The 21816-nt window shown below is 38.5% G+C and overlaps 1 protein-coding gene across 3 annotated transcripts in view; it reads right to left on the bottom strand.

The window, feature by feature from the left end:
• GABRA5 (gamma-aminobutyric acid type A receptor subunit alpha5) overlaps window positions 1-21816 on the bottom strand; it is a 152869-nt gene that overhangs the window by 53754 nt on the left and 77299 nt on the right. For all 3 annotated transcript variants that reach the window (XM_049905846.1, XM_049905845.1, XM_049905847.1), the window contains exon 6: window positions 14091-14173. In XM_049905846.1, the coding sequence (XP_049761803.1) occupies window positions 14091-14173 (83 nt within the window). The remainder of the gene's footprint in view (window positions 1-14090; window positions 14174-21816) is intronic.

The following is a 21816-nucleotide window of genomic DNA, read 5'->3' as shown; positions in this document are numbered from 1 at the left end:
AAAAAAACTGCAAGAATATGGAAGAACTCAACAACACTATCAAGCAATAGGATCTAATCAATATTTTTAGAACACTCCCTCTAGCATGGGCTAATACACACACTTTTCAAGTGTACATAGAAAAAATACCAAAAATGGACCATATTCTGGGCCATAAAACAAACCTCAACAAAGGTAAAATAATTAAAATCATACAGAGGGTGCTTCCTGACTATGATGGAATTCAGCTGGATATCAATAATAAGATAATAGAAAAATCCCCAAATACTTGGAAACTAACAACACAGTTCTGAACAATTCATGCATCAAAGAGTGAGGCTCAAAAAAAAAAGGTGAGTTGAATGAAAGGAAAAATACACCATATTAAAATAGAGGTACACAGTTAAAGCACGTCTAGATGGGAATTTATGGCACTAAATGCAAATACTGGAGTAGTGGTTAAGAGCTATGGCTGCTAGCCGAAAGGTCAGCAGTTTGAATCCACCAGGTGCTCCTCAGAATCCTTAGGGGCAGTTCTGCTCTGTCCTATAGGGTTGTTATGGGTCGAAATCAACAGCAACAGGTTTAATGCAAATACTAGCGAAGAGGAAAAGTTCAAACAAATAATCTAGGCTCCCACCTCAAAAATCTAGAAAAACGGGAGGCGGGGCCAAGATGGCAGAGTAGTCAGATGCTTCTGGTGAACACTCTTAAAACAAATAACCAAAAAATCAAGTGAAACGATAACATTTATGACAAGCTAGAAGCCCTGAACATCAAAGTAAAATGTTAGAAAAAGGACTGAGTGGCAGGAGGAGGGAGAGACGGTTCAGAAGCAGAGAGGAGTTGCCAGACCTGAATCACCAGGATCCCTCAGGCACCATCCCAAGGAGTAGCTGCAGCAGGCTGGTTATAGCTTTTGGCTGCAGTTTCCTTGGGGAGAAAGAACCAGCCACACAGCCTACTCACACTTCCGGAACCAGAGAAGAACAGTGCTCTCGGCAAAAGCTAAGAACTTGCTTATATTTTACTGCACCCCTAGCCCCCAAGCCAGCTTTGGTGGCTATCGATTTCCCTGGATCTAAAATAGATCCTGTTGTGTATCCTGAGCCATTCTCTCTGCCTTGAAGAAGGAATAAATTCACAATTGGGGGAAAAGATAATCTGCCAGCTCCACTAACCTGGGAAGCTCAGGACAGAAGCAGCTCCTGTCCAGGCATAAAAGGTCTGTGGACTTTGAATACCTTTCCCCCCTGCATGGACCTGTGTGGGCCTATTTCAGAAGAATAGTCCCTTGGTAGCAGACTGCAACTGTTTTAGCTGTGCAGTAGAGAGGTGGGAGTTTGATGTTTGACACCGCTTTGCCTATTAAACAGGGTCCTCACCTACCCACATCAGGGGCCTGAGGACTGGTGGCTCCACTCAGGTCACCCAGCCACCAGTGACAGGAGTCCAGGGATAACTGGTACCTCCCAGTCCTTACAACCAAAACATTGGAAGCCCAAGGTCCGTCTGCAAAACCCACCCACCTGTGTGCTCTGGAGAACAGAGATGTGTATTCCTCATAGACACTTGAGGGACAGTTGTCGGCCCCCTGTCTTCTTCAGAGCATGACCCCCTGCTGCAACCAGATACTGTACCTACACCAATCACCACTGCCCCTCGAAGACAGTGGCACAGAGCCTGTACCACACACTTGATGACCAACTACCTGGACACCTGAGCTGAATCCATACAAGAAAAGTGAATGGACTCCTAGGCTCATACACCTGGTAACAGCTCTAGCTATCTGGTGACAGGATGTTAGAGCTTCAAAGGCAAAAATAATCAAGCTAGCTCACTCAAGCAACCTATTTGGACATATCAAAACAAAACAAAGCAAGAAGCTAGGACACAGTAAGCGAACATAAAATAAACTAATACAATAACTTATGGTTAGATGGCTTAGAGACAACAGTCAATATCAAATAACACAAAGAAGCAGACCATGTTCACTTCAACAAGCTCTCAAAACAAAGAGTCCAGGGATCTTCCGGATGAAGATGCATTCCTGGAATAACCAGATATAGAATACAAAAGATTAATATACAGAACTCTTAAGACATCAGGACGAGATCAGGAAGGAGATCAGGCAATACGCAGAACAAGCCAAGGAACACACAGATAAAGCAGGTGGAGAAATTCAAAAGGTTATTCAAAAACGTAATGAAAAATTTACTAAGCTGCAAGAATCCATAGAGAGACAGCAATCAGAAATTCAGAAGATTAACTATAAAATTAAAGAATTAGGCAACTTAATAGAAAGTCAAAGGAGCAGAATTGAGCAAGCGGAAGGCAGAATTGGTGAGCTTGAAGATAAAGCACTTGGCACCAACATTTTTGAAGAAATATCAGATAAAAGAATTTACAAAAATGAAGAAACCTTAAGAATCATGTGGGACTCAGTCAAGAGAAATAACCTACGAGTGATTGGAGTACCAGAACACAGAGGAATAACAGAAAATATGGAGAGAATTGTTCAAGATTTGCTGGCAGAAAACTTCCCTGATATCGTGAAAGACAAGAAGGTATCTATCCAAGATGCTCATCGAACTCCACATAAGGTAGATCCAGAAAGAAAGCCACCAAGACATATTATAATCAAACTTGCCAAAACCAAGGATAAGGAGAGAATTTCAAGAGGAGCGATAGACAAAAAGTCACCTACAAAGGAGAGTCAATAAGAATAAGCTTGGATTACTCAGCAGAAATCATGCAGTCAAGAAGGCAGTGGGATGACTTATATAAAGCATTGAAGGAAAAAAATTGCCACCCAAGAATCATATATCCAGCAAAATGGTCTCTCAAATATGAAGGCAAAATTAGGACATTTCCAGATAAACAAAACTTTAGGGAATTCATAAAAAACCAAACCCAAACTAAAAGAAATACTAAAGGGAGTTTTTTGGGTTAGCAAATCAATAATATCAGATATCCACCCAAGACTAGAACACTGGACAGAGGAATCAGATGTCAACCCAGATAGGCAAATCACAAAAATACATCAAGATAAAAAAATGATCAAAACAGGGACACAGTGATGTCATTATGTAAAAGACAACATTAAAACAATAAAGAGGGACTAAGAAATGCAGTCATAGATCTTTCATGTGGAGAGGAAGACAAGGCAATATAAAGAAATAAAAGTCAGGTTTAAACTTAGAAAAATAGGGGTAAATATTAAGGTGGCCACAAAGGAGACTAACCATCCTACTCAACAAAATAAAATACAAGAAAAAAACAGAGACTCAGCAGGAACAAAATCAGCTACAATGAATAAGAGGCAAAGAAAATATATAAACTACTCGGCACAAAAAATTAATTGGGAAAAAGAAACTGTCAACAACACACAAAAAAGACATCAAAATGACACCACTAAACTCATACCTATCCATAATTACTCAGAATGTAATTAGACTAAATGCACCAATAAAGACACAGAGCAGCAGAATGGATGAAAACACACAATCCATCTATATGCTGCCTACAAGAGACACACCTTAGACTTAGAGACACAAATAAACTAAAACTCAAAGGATGGAAAAAATATATATCAAGCAAACAGCAATCAAAAAAGAGCAGGAGTGGCAATATTAATTTCTGACAATATAGACTTTAACGATAAATCCACCAGGATAAGGAAGGACACTATATAATGATTAAAGGGACAACATACCAGGAGGATATAACCATATTAAATATTTATACACCTAATGACAGGGCTGCAAGATACATAAAACAAACTCTAACAGCATTGAAAAGTGAGATAGACAGTGCCACAATTATAGTAGGAGACTTCAACACACCATTCTCAGTGAAGGAGAGAACATCCAGAAAGAAGCTTAATAAAGACATGAAAGATTTAAATGCCACAATCAACCAACATGACCTCACAGACATATACAGAGCACTCCACTCAACAGCAGCCAAGTTTACTTTCTTTTCTAGTGCACATGGAACATTCTCTAGAATAGGCCATATTTTAGGTCATAAAGCAAGCCTTAGCAGAATCCAAAACATCTAAATATTACAAAGAAATTTCTCTGACCATAACCAAACCCACCGCTATTGAGTCGATTCCAACTCATGACGACCCTATAGGACAGAGCAGAACTGCCCCATAGAGTTTCCAAGAAGCACCTGGTGGATTTGAAATGCCAGCCTCTTGGTTAGCAGCTGTAGCACGTAACCACTATGCCACCAGGCTTTCAGACCATAAGGCCATAAAAATAGAAATCAATAACAGAAAAAGCAGAGAAAAGAAAACAAACAGTTGGAAACTGAACAATATCCTGCTCAAAAACGACTGAGTTATAGAAGACATCAAGAATGGAATCAAGAAACTCATAGAATCCAATGAGAATGAAAACACTTCCTATCAGAACTGTTGAGACACAGCAAAAGCAGTGCTCAGAGGTCAATTTATATCAATAAATGCACACCTACAAAAAGAACAAAGGGCCAAAGTCAAAAAATTATCCCTACTACTTGAACAAATACAACCACAAAAGAAACCCCCAGGCACCAGAAGAAAGCAAATAATAAAAATTAGAGCAGGGTTAAATGAAATAGAGAACAGAAAAACAATTGAAAGAGTGAACGAGAACAAAAGCTGGTTCTTTGAAAAAATCAACAAAATTGATAAACCATTAGACAAACAGACAAAAGAAAAACAGGAGAGGAAGCAAATAACCCAAATAAGAAATGAGATGGGTGATATCACAACAGACTCAACTGAAATTAAAAGAATCATATCAGATTACTATGAAAAATTATACCCTAACCAATTTGAAAACCTAGAAGAAATGGATGAATTCCTAGAAACACACTACCTACCCAAACTAACACAAACAGCAGTAGAACAACTTAATAAACCCAGAACAAAAGAATAGATTGAAAAGGTAATCAAAACACTCCCACCACCACCAACAACAAAAAGCCCTGGCCAGGACTGTTTCTCTGCAGTTCTACCAAACTTTCAGAGAACAGTTAACACTACTACTATAGGTATTTCAGAGCATAGAAAAGGACGGAATACTCCCAAACTTATTCTATGAAGCCAGCATATCCCTGATACCAAAACCAGGTAAAGACACCACAAAAAAAGAAAATTACAGACTATATCCTTCTTGAACTTAGATGTAAAAATTCTGAACAAAATTCTAGCCAATAGAATTCAACAATATATCAAAAAAAAATAATAATTCACCATGACCTAGTGGGATTCATACCAGGTATACAGGGATGGTTCAACATTAGAAAAACAATCAGTGTAATGAATTATATAAATAAGACCAAAGACAAGATCCACATGATCTTATCAATTGATGCAGAAAAGGCATTTGACAAAGTTCAACACCCATTTATGATAAAAACTCTCAGCAAAATAGGAACAGAAGGAAAATTCCTCAACATAATAAACGGCATTTATACAAAGCCAAGAAAACCCTGGTGGCTTAGTGGTTAAGTGCTACGGCTACTAACCAAAGGGTCGGCAGTCCAAATCTGCCAGGCGCTCTTTGGAAACCCTATGGGGCAGTTCTACTGTGTCCTACAGGGTCGCTATGAGTCGGAATCGACTCGACGGCACTGGGTTTGGTTTTTGGTTTATACAAAGCCAACAGCCAACATCATGCTAAATGGAGTCTGAAAGCAGTCCCTGTAAGATGAGGAACCAGACAAGAATCCCCTTTATTACCACTCTTATTCAACACTGTGCTGAAGGTCCGAGCCAGAGCAATTAGGCTAGATATAGAAATAAAGGGCATCCAGGTTGGTAAGGAAGAAGTAAAAGTATCTCTATCTGCAGATGGCATGATCTTACACAGAGATAACCCTAAAGAATCCTCAAGAAAACTACTGAAACTAATAGAAGAGTTCAGCAGAATATCAGGATACAAGATAAACATACAAATATCAGTTGGATTCCTCTACACCAACAAAAAGAACATCGAAGAGGAAGTCACCAAATCAATACCATTTACAATAGCCCCCAAGAAGATAAAATACATAGGAATGAATCTTACCAGAGATGGAAAAGACCTATACAAAGAAAACTACAAGACTCTACTCCAAGAAACCAAAAGAGACCTACATAAGTGGAAAAACATACCTTGCTCATGGATAGGAAGACTTAACATCGTAAAAAATGTCTATTCTACCAAAAGCCATCTATAGATACAACGCAATTTCAATCCAAATTCCAAAGACATTTTGGAATGAGATGGAGAAAGAAATCACCAACTTCATATGGAAAGGGAAGAGGCCCTGGATAAGTAAAGTATTGCTGAAAAAGAAGAACAAAGTGGAGGCCTCGCATTACCTGGTTTTAGAACCTATTATACTGCCACACTAGTCAAAACAGCCTGGTACTGGTACAACAACAGATATGTAGATCAGTGGAACAGAATTGAGAATCCAGACATAAATCCATCCACATATGAGAAGCTGATATTTGACAAAGTCCCAAAGTATGTTAAATGGGGAAAACACAGTCTCTTCAACAAATGGTGTTGGCATAACTGGATATCCATTTGCAAAAAAAATGAAACAAGACCCATACCTCACACCATGCACAAAAACGAACTCAAAATGGATCAAAGATCTAAATATAAATTCAAAAACAAAACAGATGATAGAAGAAAAAATAGGGACAATGCTAGGAGCCCTAATACATGGCATAAACAGTATACAAAACATTACTAACAATGCAGAAGAGAAACTAGATAACTGGACACTCCTAAAGATGAAACACCTATGCTCATCCAAAGACTTCACCAAAAGAGTAAAAAGATTACCTACAGATTGGGAAAAAGTTTTTAGTTATGACATTTCCGATCAGCATCTGATCTCTAAAATCTACATGATAGTACAAAACTCAACTACAAATAGACAAATAACCCAATTAAAAAATGGACAAAGGATATGAACAGGCACTTCACTAAAGAAGACATTCAGGTAGCTAACAGATATACGAGGAAATGCTCATGATCATTAGCCATTAGAGAAATGCAAATCAAAACTACAATGAGATTCCATCTCACTCCAACAAGGCTGCATTCATCCAAAAGACACAATAAATGTTGGAGAGGTTGTGGAGAGACTGGAACACTTACACACAGCTGATGGGAATGTAAAATGGTACAACTGCTTTGGAAATCAATTTGATGCTTCCTTTAAAAGCTAGAAATAGAAGTACCATATGATCTGGCAATCCCACTCCTTGGAATATATCCTAGAGAAATAACAGCCTTTACACTAACAGATATATGCACACCCATGTTCGATGCAGCACTGTTTACAATAGCAAGAAGGTGGAAGCAACCAGGGTGCCCATCAATGGATAAATGGATAAACAAATTATGGTACATTCACACAGTGGAATACTACATATCGATAAAGAACAATTATGAATCGGTGGAACATTTTATAACATGGAGGAACCTGGAAGACATTATGCTGAGTGAAATTAGTCAGTTACAAAAGGACAAATACTGTATGAGACCACTATTACAAGAACTCAAAAAATAGTTTGAACAGAGAAGAAAATATTCTTTGATGGTTTTGAGAGTGTGGAGGGAGGGAGGGGGGTTTTCACTAATTAGATAGTAGATAAGAACTACTTTAGGTGAAGGGAAAGACAACACACAATACAGGAGAGGTCAGCATAACTGGGCTAAATCAAAAGTAAAGAAGTTTCCTGAATAAACTGAATGCTTCGAAGGCCAGTGTAGCAGCGTTTGGGGACCATGGTTTTAGGGGACATCTAGATCAATTGGCATAATAAAATGTATTAAGATAACATTCTGCATCCCACTTTGGAGAGTGACGTCTGGAGTCTTAAACACTAGCAAGCAGCCATCTAAGATGCATCAATTGGTCTCAGCCCACCTGGAGCAAAGGAGAATGAAGAACACCAAAGACACAAGGTAATTATGAACCCAAGAGACAGAAAGGGCCACAGGAACCAGAGACTACATCAGTCTGAGACCAGAAGAACTAGATGGTGCCCGGCTACAACCGATGACTGCCCTGACAGGGAACACAACAGAGAACCCCTGAGGGAGCAGGACAGCATGGGATGCAGACCTCAGGTTCTCATAAAAAGATCAGACTTAACGGTCTGACTGAGACTAGAAGGATCCCAGTGGTCACGGTCCCCAGGCTTTCTGTTAGCCCAAGACAGGAACCATTCCCAAAGCCAACTCTTCAGACAGGGATTGGACTGGACTGTGGGATAGAAAGTGATAATGGTGAAAAGTCAGCTTCTTGGATCAAGTAGACACATGAGACTATGTGTGCAGCTCCTGTATGGAGAAGAGGTGAGAGAGAGAGGGGGTCTGAAGCTGCCCGAATGGACATGAAAATAGAGAGTTGATGGAAGGTGTGCACTATCTCATTAGAGGGAGAGCAACTAGAAGTATACAGCAAGGTGTATATAAGTTTTTGTATGAGAGATTGACTTGGTTTGTAATGTTTCACTTAAAGCACAATAAAAATTAAAAAAAAAGAAAGAAAACATTAATCTAGAAAAAGAAGAGCAAACTAAACCCAGAGCAAGTAGAAGGAATGAAATAAAATAGACAAAGCAGAGATCGATGAAACGGAAAACAAAAACAATAGAGAAAAGCAACACAACAAATAGCTGGTTCTTTGGAAAGATCAATAAATTTGACAAACCTTTAGGAACACTGACAAAGAAAAGAGGGGAGAAGATGCAAAGTACCAGAATCAGGAATTAAACATGGAATGTTACTACAGATCCTACAGACCTCAAAAGGATAACAGGAACATTGAACTACTCTACACACATACATTTGACAACTTAGTTCAAACAGACCAATTCCTCCAAAACACAAGTTATTAGAACTCAGCCAACATGAAATAGAGAATTTAAACAAAATGCTAAAGAATTCATAAACTAAAATCTCCCCCTAAAAAAGAAATCTTTTTGGTCAGATGACTTCACTAGAGTATTCCACCAAATATATAAACAAGAATTAACACCAATTCTACACAATATTTTCCAGAAAATAGACGAGGAGAGTACATTTCCCAAATCATTTAATGAAGCTAGGTTGGTAATGAGTCTTCCTTCAATTCTGATGCCCTGTTCTTCTTCAGATAGTCCAGCTTCTTGGATTATTTGCTCAACATACTGACTGAATATGTATGGTGAATGGATACAACCCTGATGGAAACTTTCCTGACTTTAAACAATGCAGTAATCCCTTGATCTGTTTGAATGACTGCCTCTTGGTCTCTGTACAGGTTTCTCATGAGCACAATTAAGTGTTCTGGAATTCCCATTCTTCACAGTGTTATCCATAGTTTGTTATGATTCAAAGAGTCAAATGTCTTTGCATAGTCAAAAAACAAGGTAAATGTTTTTCTGGTATTCTCTGCTTTCGGCCAGGATCCATCTGACATTATCAACGATATCCCTTGTTACATGTCGTCTCCTGAATCTGGCTTGAATTTCTGACCTTTTCCTGTCAATGTACTGCTACAATCGCTTTTGAGTTATCTTCAGCAAAATTTTACTTGTGTGTGATATTAATGATATTGCTCAATAATTTTTGCATTCTGATGGATCACCTTTCTTTGGAATAGGCACAAATGTGGATCTCTTCCAGTTGGTAGGCCTGGTAGTTGTCTTCCAAATTTCTTGACATAGACGAGTGAGCACCTTCAGCACTGCATCGTTTATTGAAACATCTCGATTGATACTCTGTCACTTCCTGGACGCTTGTTTTTTGCCAATGTCTTCGGTGCGGCTTGGACTTCTTCCTTCAGTACCATCGGTTATTGATCATATACTACCTCCTGAAATGATTGGACATCCACCAATTATTTTTGGTACAGTGACTCTGTGTATTCTTTTCATCTGCTTTTGATGCTTCATGTATCATTCAGTAATTTGCCCATAGAATCCTTCACTATTACACCTTGAGGTTTGAATTTCTTCTTCAGTTCTTTCAGCTTGAGAAATGCAGAGCATGTTCTTCCCCTTTGGTTTTCTAACTCTGGGTCTTTGCATAGGTCAGTATACCTTGTCTTCTCAAGCCACCCTTTGAAGTCTTCTGTTCAGCTTTTATGTCTTCATTTCTCCTGTTCACTTTAGCTACTTGATGTTCAAGAACAAATTTCAGAGGCTCTTCTGACATCCATTTCGGTCTTTTCTTCTTGTCTTTTTAATGACTTCTTGCTTTCTCAAGTATGATGTCCTTGATGTTATTCCACAACTCGTCTGGTCTTTGGTCATTAGTCTTCAACAAATCAAATGTATCCTTGATATGGTCTCTAAACTTAGGTAGGATATGCTTGAGGTTGTACTTTGACTCTAGAGGACTTGTTCTAATTTTCTTCACCTTGCTTATGGGCAATTGATGGTCTGTTCCACAGTGAGCCCCTGGCATTGTTCTCACTGATGATATTGAGCTTTTCCATCATCTCTTTCCACATATATAGTTCATATGATTCCTGTGTATTCCGTCTGGCAAAGCCCACATGTATAGCTGTCATTTATGTTGTTGAAAAAAAAATATTTGCAATGAAGAAGTCGTTGTTCTTGCAAAATTCTGTCCAGTGACCTCTGGCATTGTTTCTATCATCAAGATCATACTTTTCAAATACTGATCCTTCTTCTTTGACACAACTTTGCTTGCTGAAAGTGAAGAGGACTTGAAGCACTTACTGATGAAGCTCAAATACCACAGCCTTCAGTATGGATTACACCTCAACAAAAAGAAAACAAAAATCTTCACATGTGGATCAATAAGCAAAATCACGATAAATTGAGGAAAGATTGAAGTTGTCAAGAATTTCATTTTACTTGGATCCATAATAAATGCCCACAGAAACACAGTCAAGAAATCGAATGATGTATTGCACTGGAAAAATCTGCTGCAAAAGATCTCTTTAAAATGTTAAAAAGCAAAGATATCACTTTAAGGACTAAGGTGTGCCTGACTCAAGCCATGGTGTTTTCAATCGCCTCATATGTATGTGAAACCTGGACAGTGAATAAGGAAGAGTGAAGAATTGATGTCTTTGAATTTTGGTGTTGGCGAAGAATATTGAATATACCACGGACTGCCAAAGGAAGGAACAAATCTGTCTTATAAGAAGTACATCCTTGGAGGCAAGAATGGTGAGATATCATCTCACTTACTTTGGACATCTTATCAGGAGGGACCAGTCACTGGAGAAGGAAACCATGTTTGGTAAAGTAGAGGGTCGGTGAAGGAGAGGAAGACTATCAAAGAGATGGACTGACGCCGTGGATGCAACAATGAGCTCAAGCATAACAACAGTTGTAAGGATGGTGCAGGTCTCGGCAGTGTTTTGTCCTGTTGTACACAGGGTGACTATGAGTTGGAATCAACTGGACGGCACCTAACAACAACAACAACAACAACATTTGTTTGAAATATCACAAAGGAAAAAAGGGCTCAAATTTACATTAGAAGCTTTTTTCATGCTCTTGAATTTTTTTTATCTGTAATAGGTGAAATATCACAAAGGAAAAAAGGGCTCAAATTTACATTAGAAGCTTTTTTCATACTCTTGAATTTTTTATCTGTAATAGGTGATTTAGACCCCCTTTCTACAGTGTTTCTAAACCTCAACCTAGTCAGTTTTGTAACGTATATAGAAACAACTGGGTATTTTGCACACAATTTGGTTGTAGTGAAATAATTCTGATTCATAATTATGCAGTAATATCTGATTTTGATAAATATTCCTACGACATTGCCTTAGGTTGGGTTCTCTAGGGAAGCAAAATCAGTATAGCGTATCACATCATTATACAACTGCCAAACTACATCATAACTGCCAAACCATTGAGAATCATGGCCCAGCCAAGTTGACACAAAACCTTAATGATTACAGACAGATTTTTCCTTGAAAGGATCCAGGATTGAGGTGTTGAGTTGCAGAAATAAACGTTTTTATTTCATTTCAAGTAGGCTTTCAATAATTCAGCCAAAGTAGTGGATTTTTGTTGTTGTTGTTATTGGTTGCATTTTTTATGATAAGGCTAAGAAGATTACAGTTGTTGTTATGAATTGATTCCATAAATTAAAGTGGTATAATAAAAGGGAAGAAGGGAGAGAAGGAAAAAGGAAGAAAGGAAGGAGTACCAAAAAAACCAACACTAAAATTTCAGGTGATTTCGATAAAGCCAGAAAGCAGCAGTCATTAAAGAAATGAAAAGCATACTAAAGATTATGTCTTGGATTGGAGCTGTTTACCAAAATATTGGTCATTTTTTTATATTGCTAGAAAAATACTACTTAAATATACTTGTAAAATTTAAAGTTAACCATAAAAAGTCAAAGCAGGATGTATAAATTCCAAACCCTAGAGGTTTTGAAACACATGCTAACACATTTAAAAAGTAAAGAAAAAGAACTGAAGCAATAAGTATAACAAAGCGAAAAGGTAAACTTAGAAAAATAAACCTTTCAGGAATAATTTATCCATTTAGCAAATGATGAAAGGATGTTTAGAGAGATTAAGTAACTTGCCCACAGTCATTGAGTGAATAAGCAGGATAACTAGGATTCAAACCCAGATAGTGTGGTGCTTAATCTCAAGCAGAACATGCTTCAGCTTTCAAAACTAAAACATCACTACTGAACATTCTGATCAGGGTCAAAATAGATAGATCCTGATAGTAAGGGAGGAAAATGTGGGACAGGATTCCAAATTCTCAAAAAACATCCAGACTTACTGGACCCATTGAGAATAGAAGAATCCCCGTGAGATACTCTATAAATATTGAACCAAAACTATCTTCTCAAGTCACCTTTTAGCTAAATAACAGGTAAGCTAATAAAGTAATGAATATCACCCTCGAGTACTACATTCTTTTAAAACAGTTATACAAATGAGACCAAATGGTCAACAAATACTCTAAAGCATAGATGAGAAGGTAGTGTGGCAAGGAGACTAGGTTTATTGGAAATGGAATAACTAGAATGGAAATAACAAGAAGGTTGACACAATCTGAAGAATGTAACCAATGTCACTGAACAATATGTGTAGAAATTGCTGTAGGGGAACCTATTTTGCCATGTACACTTTCACCAAAAATGCAATAAAATATTTTTTAAAAAAGGAAAAAAAAAAACCCTACAATGTCACATAATATCAGCACAAACGAACAGTATAAAAAAAGAAAGAAATAGTGCATAGGTTCCAAGCCTGCTTATACCAAATCTCTCTGAAAAGGGGATATATCTGAAGGCATTCTGCTTTCTGGAATAGTTTCAGCTGGAATCCAAGAGTTTGTACTAGATTTGGGTAATTGTCCACTTATTGTACTTTGACATGAAAAATGTACTCGTTCAATCAACACATATTTATTGAATGACTACTTTGTGTGATTCTCTGCTATAGAGAGTAATTTCTACTGGGTGTACAAGGTGATAGTGAATATAAACATTACAGAAAATGTTCTTATTCTTAGGGAACATTCTAGAGGGAGTAGTAAGCCAACATAGCAATAATTACAATGCAATCTTTGGAAAGTTACTGGCTAGGCATTGAAAATTGGTCTTCAAAGGGGGCCCCTCTGAGGACTCGACCTTTAATCTGAGACAAGAAGGAACTGCCTAGGTAATGATCTGTGGAGAAGCACTTGAAGCAGAGAATACTCTAGATTTTATAGTGCTTTCATTCTGATTATCTCCTTTTATCCTAATATGTGATATATGTTGTTGTTGTTCATTGCCATCAGGTCGATTCTGTCTCGTGTGCAGAATAGTACTGTTCCACAGAGTTTTCAAGGTTGTGACCTTTTGGAAGCAAATCACCAGGCCTATTTTCCTAGCCACCATTCGGTGCTGGGTCTATTTGAAACCACCAACCTTTTGTTAGTAGTTGAGTGCTTAACCATTTTACCCCACACAGTGGACAGGAAAGATAGGTATGCCCTCAACACTCTCCATTCTTCTCAAACAGATCGCAGCACAAATGGTATACCAAACCTAAATTTTTGTGAGTGAATATGGAAAGTTGACCCAAACGTATATCCACGGTTCTTACTTGTGAAAACAACTTACAGCTGCCAAACTTCAGAGGGCACGCATGGGCATCCATGGGAAAGTCTTCAAGTTGCATTGGGCACTCAGCAGAGATGGTCAAGCTGAAAAATAAGAGATGAAGAACCTTTAAATGAGTCATACACTCCTGCTATTTACTGAGCAACTGAGCAAGGAATGAGTTTCAGAAAGCCATGTTGAACACCTTATTATTATGTTCTAGAAAGCTATATTGAATACTTTACTCATTATTTTAATCAATAAAAAAAATATGTTTTATGAAATTGCCAAAACTGTCCCAAGTAAATTATACAGGTTTAGGTTGTAGAAGAATATGATTTAAAGACAAGATTTAAATCAAATATACACAGGAGTTCTATGGTTTGATGTGTGTGCCTATAAATATATTGTGTTTTTATTGTTATTAGTTGCTGTCAAGTTGATTCTGACTCATGGAGAGCCCATGTGTTACAGAGTAGAACTGCCCCAGAGGGTTTTCTTGGCTGTAATCTTAAGGAAAGCAGATGGCCAGGCCTTTTCTTGCACAGCGTCACTGGACGTGTTTGAACCGCCAACCTTTGTGTTAGTAGTTGAGCCCAAACTATTTGCACTACCTAGAGACTTAAATATACTACCACTTGTGAAGCAATTTAAAATGTCTTTAAAAATAACTTTTTCTTTGTTTCCCATCACTTACTCATAGTTATCTTAAAAAAACTTTTAACAGCACTGACACTATTTTTGAACATATTTTACAAAGTAATAAATGTAAATATAGGGCAAATACAGTCAAAATTTTGACCACAACCTGGCTGTAATTGTCCGATGTGCCTGTGTCATGACACTGTGGAATAGGCGAATTCATGTTACAATAGAATCTTTTGGTACAAACTAGATTGTTTTTTTTTTTTTTAAATCCAAGCCTTGTCTTCCAAAGAAGAATATGACCAACCGCTATCACTGCCACCAATAATTATAATAATTATGGTAATATTAGCTGATATTCATAGTGCTTTGCATGCATCAGCTCATCTAATCATAACAGCTTGATGGGATACGTTACTATCATTACCCAAGTTCACAAGAGAGGAAAGAGTGCAGAGCTATGAAGTGGTGGAGCCAGGATGTGGTCCAAGCAGTCTGTGTCCTAGCTGCAGAGCCCCTTCGGGGCACACTGGGCCCACCCCTTGCAGCGCTGTTCTCAAGAATTCAGGGCTGCCATGCCGTGAGGTTTTTGTTTCTCTTCAGACTTCACTAAGCAGATTGTGCTTCTAAATTTTATTAACGAGCATGTCTTCTGATTCTTAGGGGTTTTTCCACTATTATTTAAAACGAAATGAAATTATTTATAATAAAATCAAAACACAAAACATTGAACTTTAAGCCCATGTTATAATTCTATTCTTAGAGCAAATAATAATTCAATATTACATTAGCAATATTGCTCATTCCTTTTTCTATTAGGTCTGAGTGTTGCCTGTGCACACAATGTGAGAATCAAAATTACTACTTCTACCTGTTAATAGATTAACCTGTTGCTATTAAAATTTGTCCCAGGATTTCACACTTGACAACTGCAGATAGAGTAGTTGACTGTATTCTCTGAGTGAATGAAAGCGTGTGTCAGTGGAGGGAAAGCCTGTGCCCATTAAGGAGAGGAAACCCTCTGCCCTACTGCTTTTGAATGACGGTGTCCCCATGGAGGAGTGATTAAGCAAGGGGTGTGAATGCAGATCTCAAATTCAGGCAGGGAGGCTACTTTTAAGATGTCCACTGACAGGCACATTAGGTCACTCAGAGAATCCACATATCCTCACAGAAGCAATTACAAAACACCAGAAAAGTGTAAAGAAGAAAACTGCAAATATCTATAATTTCACTTATATTTTCATCCAGTACATTTAAATCCAGATTTTTTTTTCTACATGTGCATGTATTTTCTTTTCACTCTTGGTATATAAAATTCAGTCTCTAACTCATTTATGCCTAACATTAGAGCACAGGCATTTCTCAAATCACTAAAATATTACATGATGATGACTTTTAAAGGTTAAATATTTAGTTCTAGCATGCAGATGTAAACATACTAAACCAATTAGCTACTGTTAGATCTTTAGGTTATTTTACATTATAAACACTCTGCAATGGATCTCTTCATGCATTTGTTGCTGTCGCTAGGCACCATCGAGTTGGTTCTGACTCATAGTGACCCTAGGTATAACAGAACGAAACACTGCCCGGTCCTCTGCCATACTCATAATCGTTGCTATGCTTGAGCTCACTGTTATAGCTGCTGGGTCAATCCATCTCATTGAGGCCTTCCTCTTTTTCTCTGATGCTATACTGTACCAAGCATAATGTCCTTATTCCGGGGCTGGTCTCTTCTGATAACATGTCCAAAGTACATGAGACAAAGTCTCACGATCCTCCCTTCTAAGGAATCCTCTGGCTTTACTTCTTCTAAGACAGACTTGTTCATTTTTCTGACAGTCCATGGTATACTTAATATTTTTTGCCAACATCATAATTCAAAGAAATCAATTCTTCTTCAGTCTTCCTTATTCATTGTCCAGCTTTCACATACGTATGAGGTGATTGAAAGTACCATGGCTTGGATCAGGTGCATCTTAGTCCTCAGAGTGAGTGACATTACTGCTTTTTAACACTTTAAAAAGGTCTCTTGCAGCAGATTTCCCCAGTGCAGTATGTCTTTTGATTTCCTGACTGCTGGTTCCATGGTCACTGATAGTGGATTCAAGTAGAATGAAATCCTCGACAACTTCAATCTTTTCTCCGTTTATCATGATGTTGCTTATTGATCCAGTTGTTAGAATTTTTGTTTTCTTTACATTGAAGTGTAACCCATTCTGAAGGCTGTAGTCTTTGATCTTCATCGATACGTGCTTCGAGTCTTCTTTCCTTGATCAAACAAGGTTGTGTCATCTGCATATTGCAGGTTGTTAATGAGACTTCCTTCAATCCTGATGTCATATTTTCACATAGTTCAGCTTCTAAGATTATTTGCTCAGCATACAGATTGAATAAGTATAGTGAAAGGACACAACCCTGAGGCATACCTTTCCTGATTTTAAACCACGCAGTATCCCCTTGTCCTGTTCCTACAACTGCCTCTTGGTCTATGTACATGTACCTCATGAGCACAATTAAGTGATCTGGAATTCCCATTCTTCACAACGCTATCCATAATTTATGATCCACACAATCGGATGCCTTGCATAGTCAACGAAACACAGGTAGACATCTTTCTGGAATTCTGGGCTTTCAGCCAAGATCCACCTGACATCAGCAATAATAACCCTCATTCCATGTTCTCTTCTGAATACTGCTGGAATTTCTAGAGGTTCCCTGTCACTGCACTGCTGCTGCAACCATTTTTTAATTATCTTCAGCATAATTTTACTTTCATGTGATATTGTTTGATAATTTTCCTCATTCTGTTGGATCATCTTTCTTTGGAGAGGGCACAAATTTGTTTTTCTTTTTTTCTAGTTGGTTGGCCAAGTAGCTGGCTTCCAAATTTCTTGAGTGAGTGCTTCCAGAAGACAAAGTAAACTATTATAACGAAATGTGCAAAGACCTAGAGTTAGGAAACCAAAAGGGAAGAACACACTCAGCATTTCTCAAGCTGAAAGAACTGAAGAAAAAATTCAATCTTGACTTACAATACTAAAGCATTCCATGGGTAAAATACTGAACAACGCAGGACGCATCAAAAGAAGAGAGAAGGAATACACAGAGTCACTGTACCAAAAAGAACTGGCCAACATTCAACCACTTCAGGAGGCAGCTAGATGATCAAGAACCAATGGTATTGAAAGAAGTCCAAGCTGCGCTGAAGGCACTGGCAAAAGAACAAGGCTCCAGGAACTGACAGAATACCAACTGAGATGTTACTACAAAAGGATGTAATGCTGAAAGCGCTCACTTCACACATAAACTATGCAAAAGGCCTATTTTTAACCGCTATGAAACGGGTGGAAACCCTGGTGGTGTAGTGGTTAAGTGCTACAGCTGCTAACCAAAGGGTTGGCAGTTTGAATCCGCCAGGTGCTCCTTGTAAACTCTATGGGGCAGTTCTACTCTGTCTTATAGGGCCGCCATGAGTTGGAATCAACTTGATGGCACTGGGTTTTGGTTTTGGGTATGAAATGGGTGCAGAAGCCCTGATGGCTCAGTGGTTAAAGCGCTGGGCTGCTAATCCAAAGGTTGGCAGTTCAAGCCCACCAGCCACTACAATGGCGGGAGAAAGATGTGGCAGTATGCTTCTGTAAAGATTTACAACCTTGGAAACTTTATGGGGGCAGTTCTACTGTGTCCTACAGGGTTGCTTTAGAGTCAGTTTGAGTTGGAATGGACTTGACTGCCCACCCACTGCCGTCGAGTCAATTCTGACTCATAGTAACCCTATAGGACAGAGTAGAACTGTCCTACAGGGTTTCCAAGGAGCACCTGGTGGATTCAAAATGCTGGCCTTTTGTTTAGCAGCTGTAGCTTTTAACCACTATGCCACCAGTGGGTTTGATTTGGTTTTGAGTATGAAATGAATAAGGTATATGAAGACTTATTAATTAAAATTAAGACAATTAGGACTTAAAAACACAATCTGTGAGGATGGTATTCTGTCAACACCAAGGAAAACAGTATTGCTTTATGTATTTGTTAGTAAACTTAAGCAATGTATTAAGTAAAGCAATAGCAGAATCAGAGCATCAAAATGAACCAAATAGGTTCTAGAGGATAAAATCACAATGAGATCAGAAAATCTGTAATTTTCCTAAGAGGCAAAATTTTAGTAGGGAAATAGGAAATCTAAGCAAACTATAATACTGGGTGGTTGTTGGTATTGTTAGTTGCGGTGGAATTAATTCTAACTCACATTGACCTCGTGTGTTCAGGGGACAGCTGCTCCATAAGATTTTCAAGGCTGTGTCTTTTTGGAAGAAAATCCTCTGGCCTGTCTTCTGAGGCACTTCTGCGTGGGTTCAAACCACCAACCTTTTGGTTAGTCGTTGAATGCTAACCATTCACACCACACAGGGACTCTAATACTGGTGTCAAAGAGAAAAATTAATAACAGTCTTCTTACTTTGATTTTTTTCCTTACTCACAAAACGCTTGATTCTCCCCTCTGCCAGAAGCTGCTCTGCAGCAATGAAAAAACATTACCTCATGATTTAATGAAAAGGACCCTAAGTTTAGTTAATTTAAATTTCAAAAGGTCTCATGCCTGGTGGTGAGCGGAGAGGGGGCCAAATTGTTAGCAGCCAGGCCAGAGACGCCTTGTTGATCTCAGTAAAAGGAGGAGGGTAGGGTTCAATCAATCACGTTAAGATCTTTGCACGTGTCATTATAATATTTTACTTTGTCTTCTCAAACCACCCTTTGAAATCTTCTGTTCCGCTCTTTTACTTCTTCATTTCTTCCATTTACTTTAGCTACTCAGTGTTCAAGAAGAAGTTTCAGAGGTTCTTCTGACATCCATTTTGGCCTTTTCTTTTTTTCCTGTCTTTTTAATGACTTCTTGCTTTCTTCATGTCTGATGTCCTTGATGTCATTCCACAACTCATCTAGTCTTTGGTCATTAGTCTTCAACAAATGAAATGTATTCTTGAGACAGTCTCTAAATTCAGGTGGGATATGCTCAAGGTTGCACTTTGGCTCTTGAGGACTTGTTCTAATTTTCTTCAGCTTCAACTTGAACTCACTTGTGAGCAATTGATGGTCTGTTCTGCAGACAGCCCCTGGCATTGTTCTGACAGATGATATTGAACTTTCCCATCATCTCTTTCCAGGGATGTAGTCAATGTGATTCCTGTGTATTCCATCTGTCGAGGTCTACCTGTATAATCGTTGCTTTGCTTACATTGTTGTAAAAAGGTATTTACAATGAAGAAGTTATTGGTCTTGCAAAATTCTATTATGCAATTTCTATCACCAAGGCCATATTTTCCAACCCTGGTGGTGTAGTGGTTAAGTGCTACAGCTGCTAACCAAGAGGTCAGCAGTTTGAATCCCCCAGGTGCTCCTTGGAAACTCTATGAGGCAGTTCTACTCTGTCCTATAGGGTTGCCATGAGTCGGAATCAACTGGATGGCAATGGGTTTGGTTTTGGTTTTTTGATTCTTTGTTTCCAATTTTCACATTCCAATCACCAATAATTATCAAACATCTTGATTGTATGTTTGATCAATTTCATACTGCAGAAGTTGGTAAAAATCTTCAGTTTCTTCATCTCTGGCTTTAATGGTTGGTGCATAAGTTTGAATAATAGTCATTTTAACTGGCCTTCCTTGTTTTCCTTGTAGGTGTACAGATATTAGTTTATCACCACAACACTGTACTTCAGGATAGATCCTGAATTTTTTTTGATGATGAATGCAACACTGTCCCTCTTCAACTTGTCATTCCCAGCATGGTAGACCATATGATTGTCTGATTCAAAATGGCCAATACCAGTCCGTTTCAGCTTACTAATACCTATATCAATCTTTATGCTATCCATTTCACTTTTGACGACTTCCAATTTTCCTAGATGCATACTTCATACATTCCATGTTCCTATTACTAATGGATGTTTGCAGCAATTTCTTCTTAGAGTCATGCCACCTCAGCAGATAAAAGTCACAAAATCTTTACCCTATCCACGTCATTAGGATCTACTCTATTTTGAGGAGGCAGCTCTTCCCCAGTCATATTTTGAGTGTCTTCCAACCTAAGGGGCTCATCTTCTGGCACTATATCAGACAATGTTCTGCTGCTATTCACAAGGTTTTCACTGGCCAATTTTTTCAGAAGTAGATCACCAAGTCCTTCTTCCTAGTCTGTCTTAGTCTGGAAGCTCCACTGAAACCTGTCCACCATGGATGACCCTGCTGGTATTTGCATTACTGGTAGCATAGCTTCCACCATGACAGCACAACACAAGCCACCACAGTAAGACAAACTGACAGATGCATGGGGTTTGTTTTATAGGCCTGTTTAATCTTTGGCTGAAAGGAGGACTTCGGGAGTGGCTTCAGTTTTGAGTTAGCAGGGTATCTGGGGGCCAAAGTCTGGGGAGTTCTTCTAATCTGTCAGACCAGTAAGTCTGGGCTTTTTTGTGAATTTGAATTTGTACATTTTTCTCCCGGTTTGTCCAGGACCCTCTATTGTGATCCCTGTCAGAGCCTTTGGTGGTGGTAGCTGAGCACCATCTAGTTCTTCTGGGCTTAAGCTCATAGAGGCTGTGGTTCATGTGATTCATTAGTCCTCTGTACTAAAATTTCCCTGTATCTTTGGTTTTTGTTGCTCTCCTTTGCTCCGGACGGGATGAGGCCAACAGATGTATCTTAGATGGCCATTTGAAAGCTTTTAAGACCCCAGATACTAGTAGGATGTAGAACATTTTCTTTATGAACTATGCTATGCCAACTGATTTACATGTCCCCCGAGACCATGGTCCCCAGCCCTTAGCCCCAATAACTCAGTCCCTCAAGGTGTATGAATGTCTATGAAGCTTCTATGACTTTGTTTTGATCAAGCTGTGCTGACTTCCTCTATATTGTATAACGTCTTTCCCTTCTTCTTTGAGTTTTGATTATTTTTAACACTGTGTGCAAGCCAATAAATGCAAAAATGACTACATGTAAAATAAATGCTGTTGGAATTCAGAGAACACTTCAACTAAAAGACTCAATTTTTTTTTGCTGGTCTACGGCCTCTTTCCTAATAGTTTATGGACTCAGTC

This window comes from Elephas maximus, chromosome 13, assembly GCF_024166365.1.
Source record: "Elephas maximus indicus isolate mEleMax1 chromosome 13, mEleMax1 primary haplotype, whole genome shotgun sequence".
Taxonomy (NCBI): domain Eukaryota; kingdom Metazoa; phylum Chordata; class Mammalia; order Proboscidea; family Elephantidae; genus Elephas; species Elephas maximus.
The sequence above is the reverse complement of the archived record's forward strand: the minus strand, read 5'-3'. Positions and strand labels throughout refer to the sequence as shown.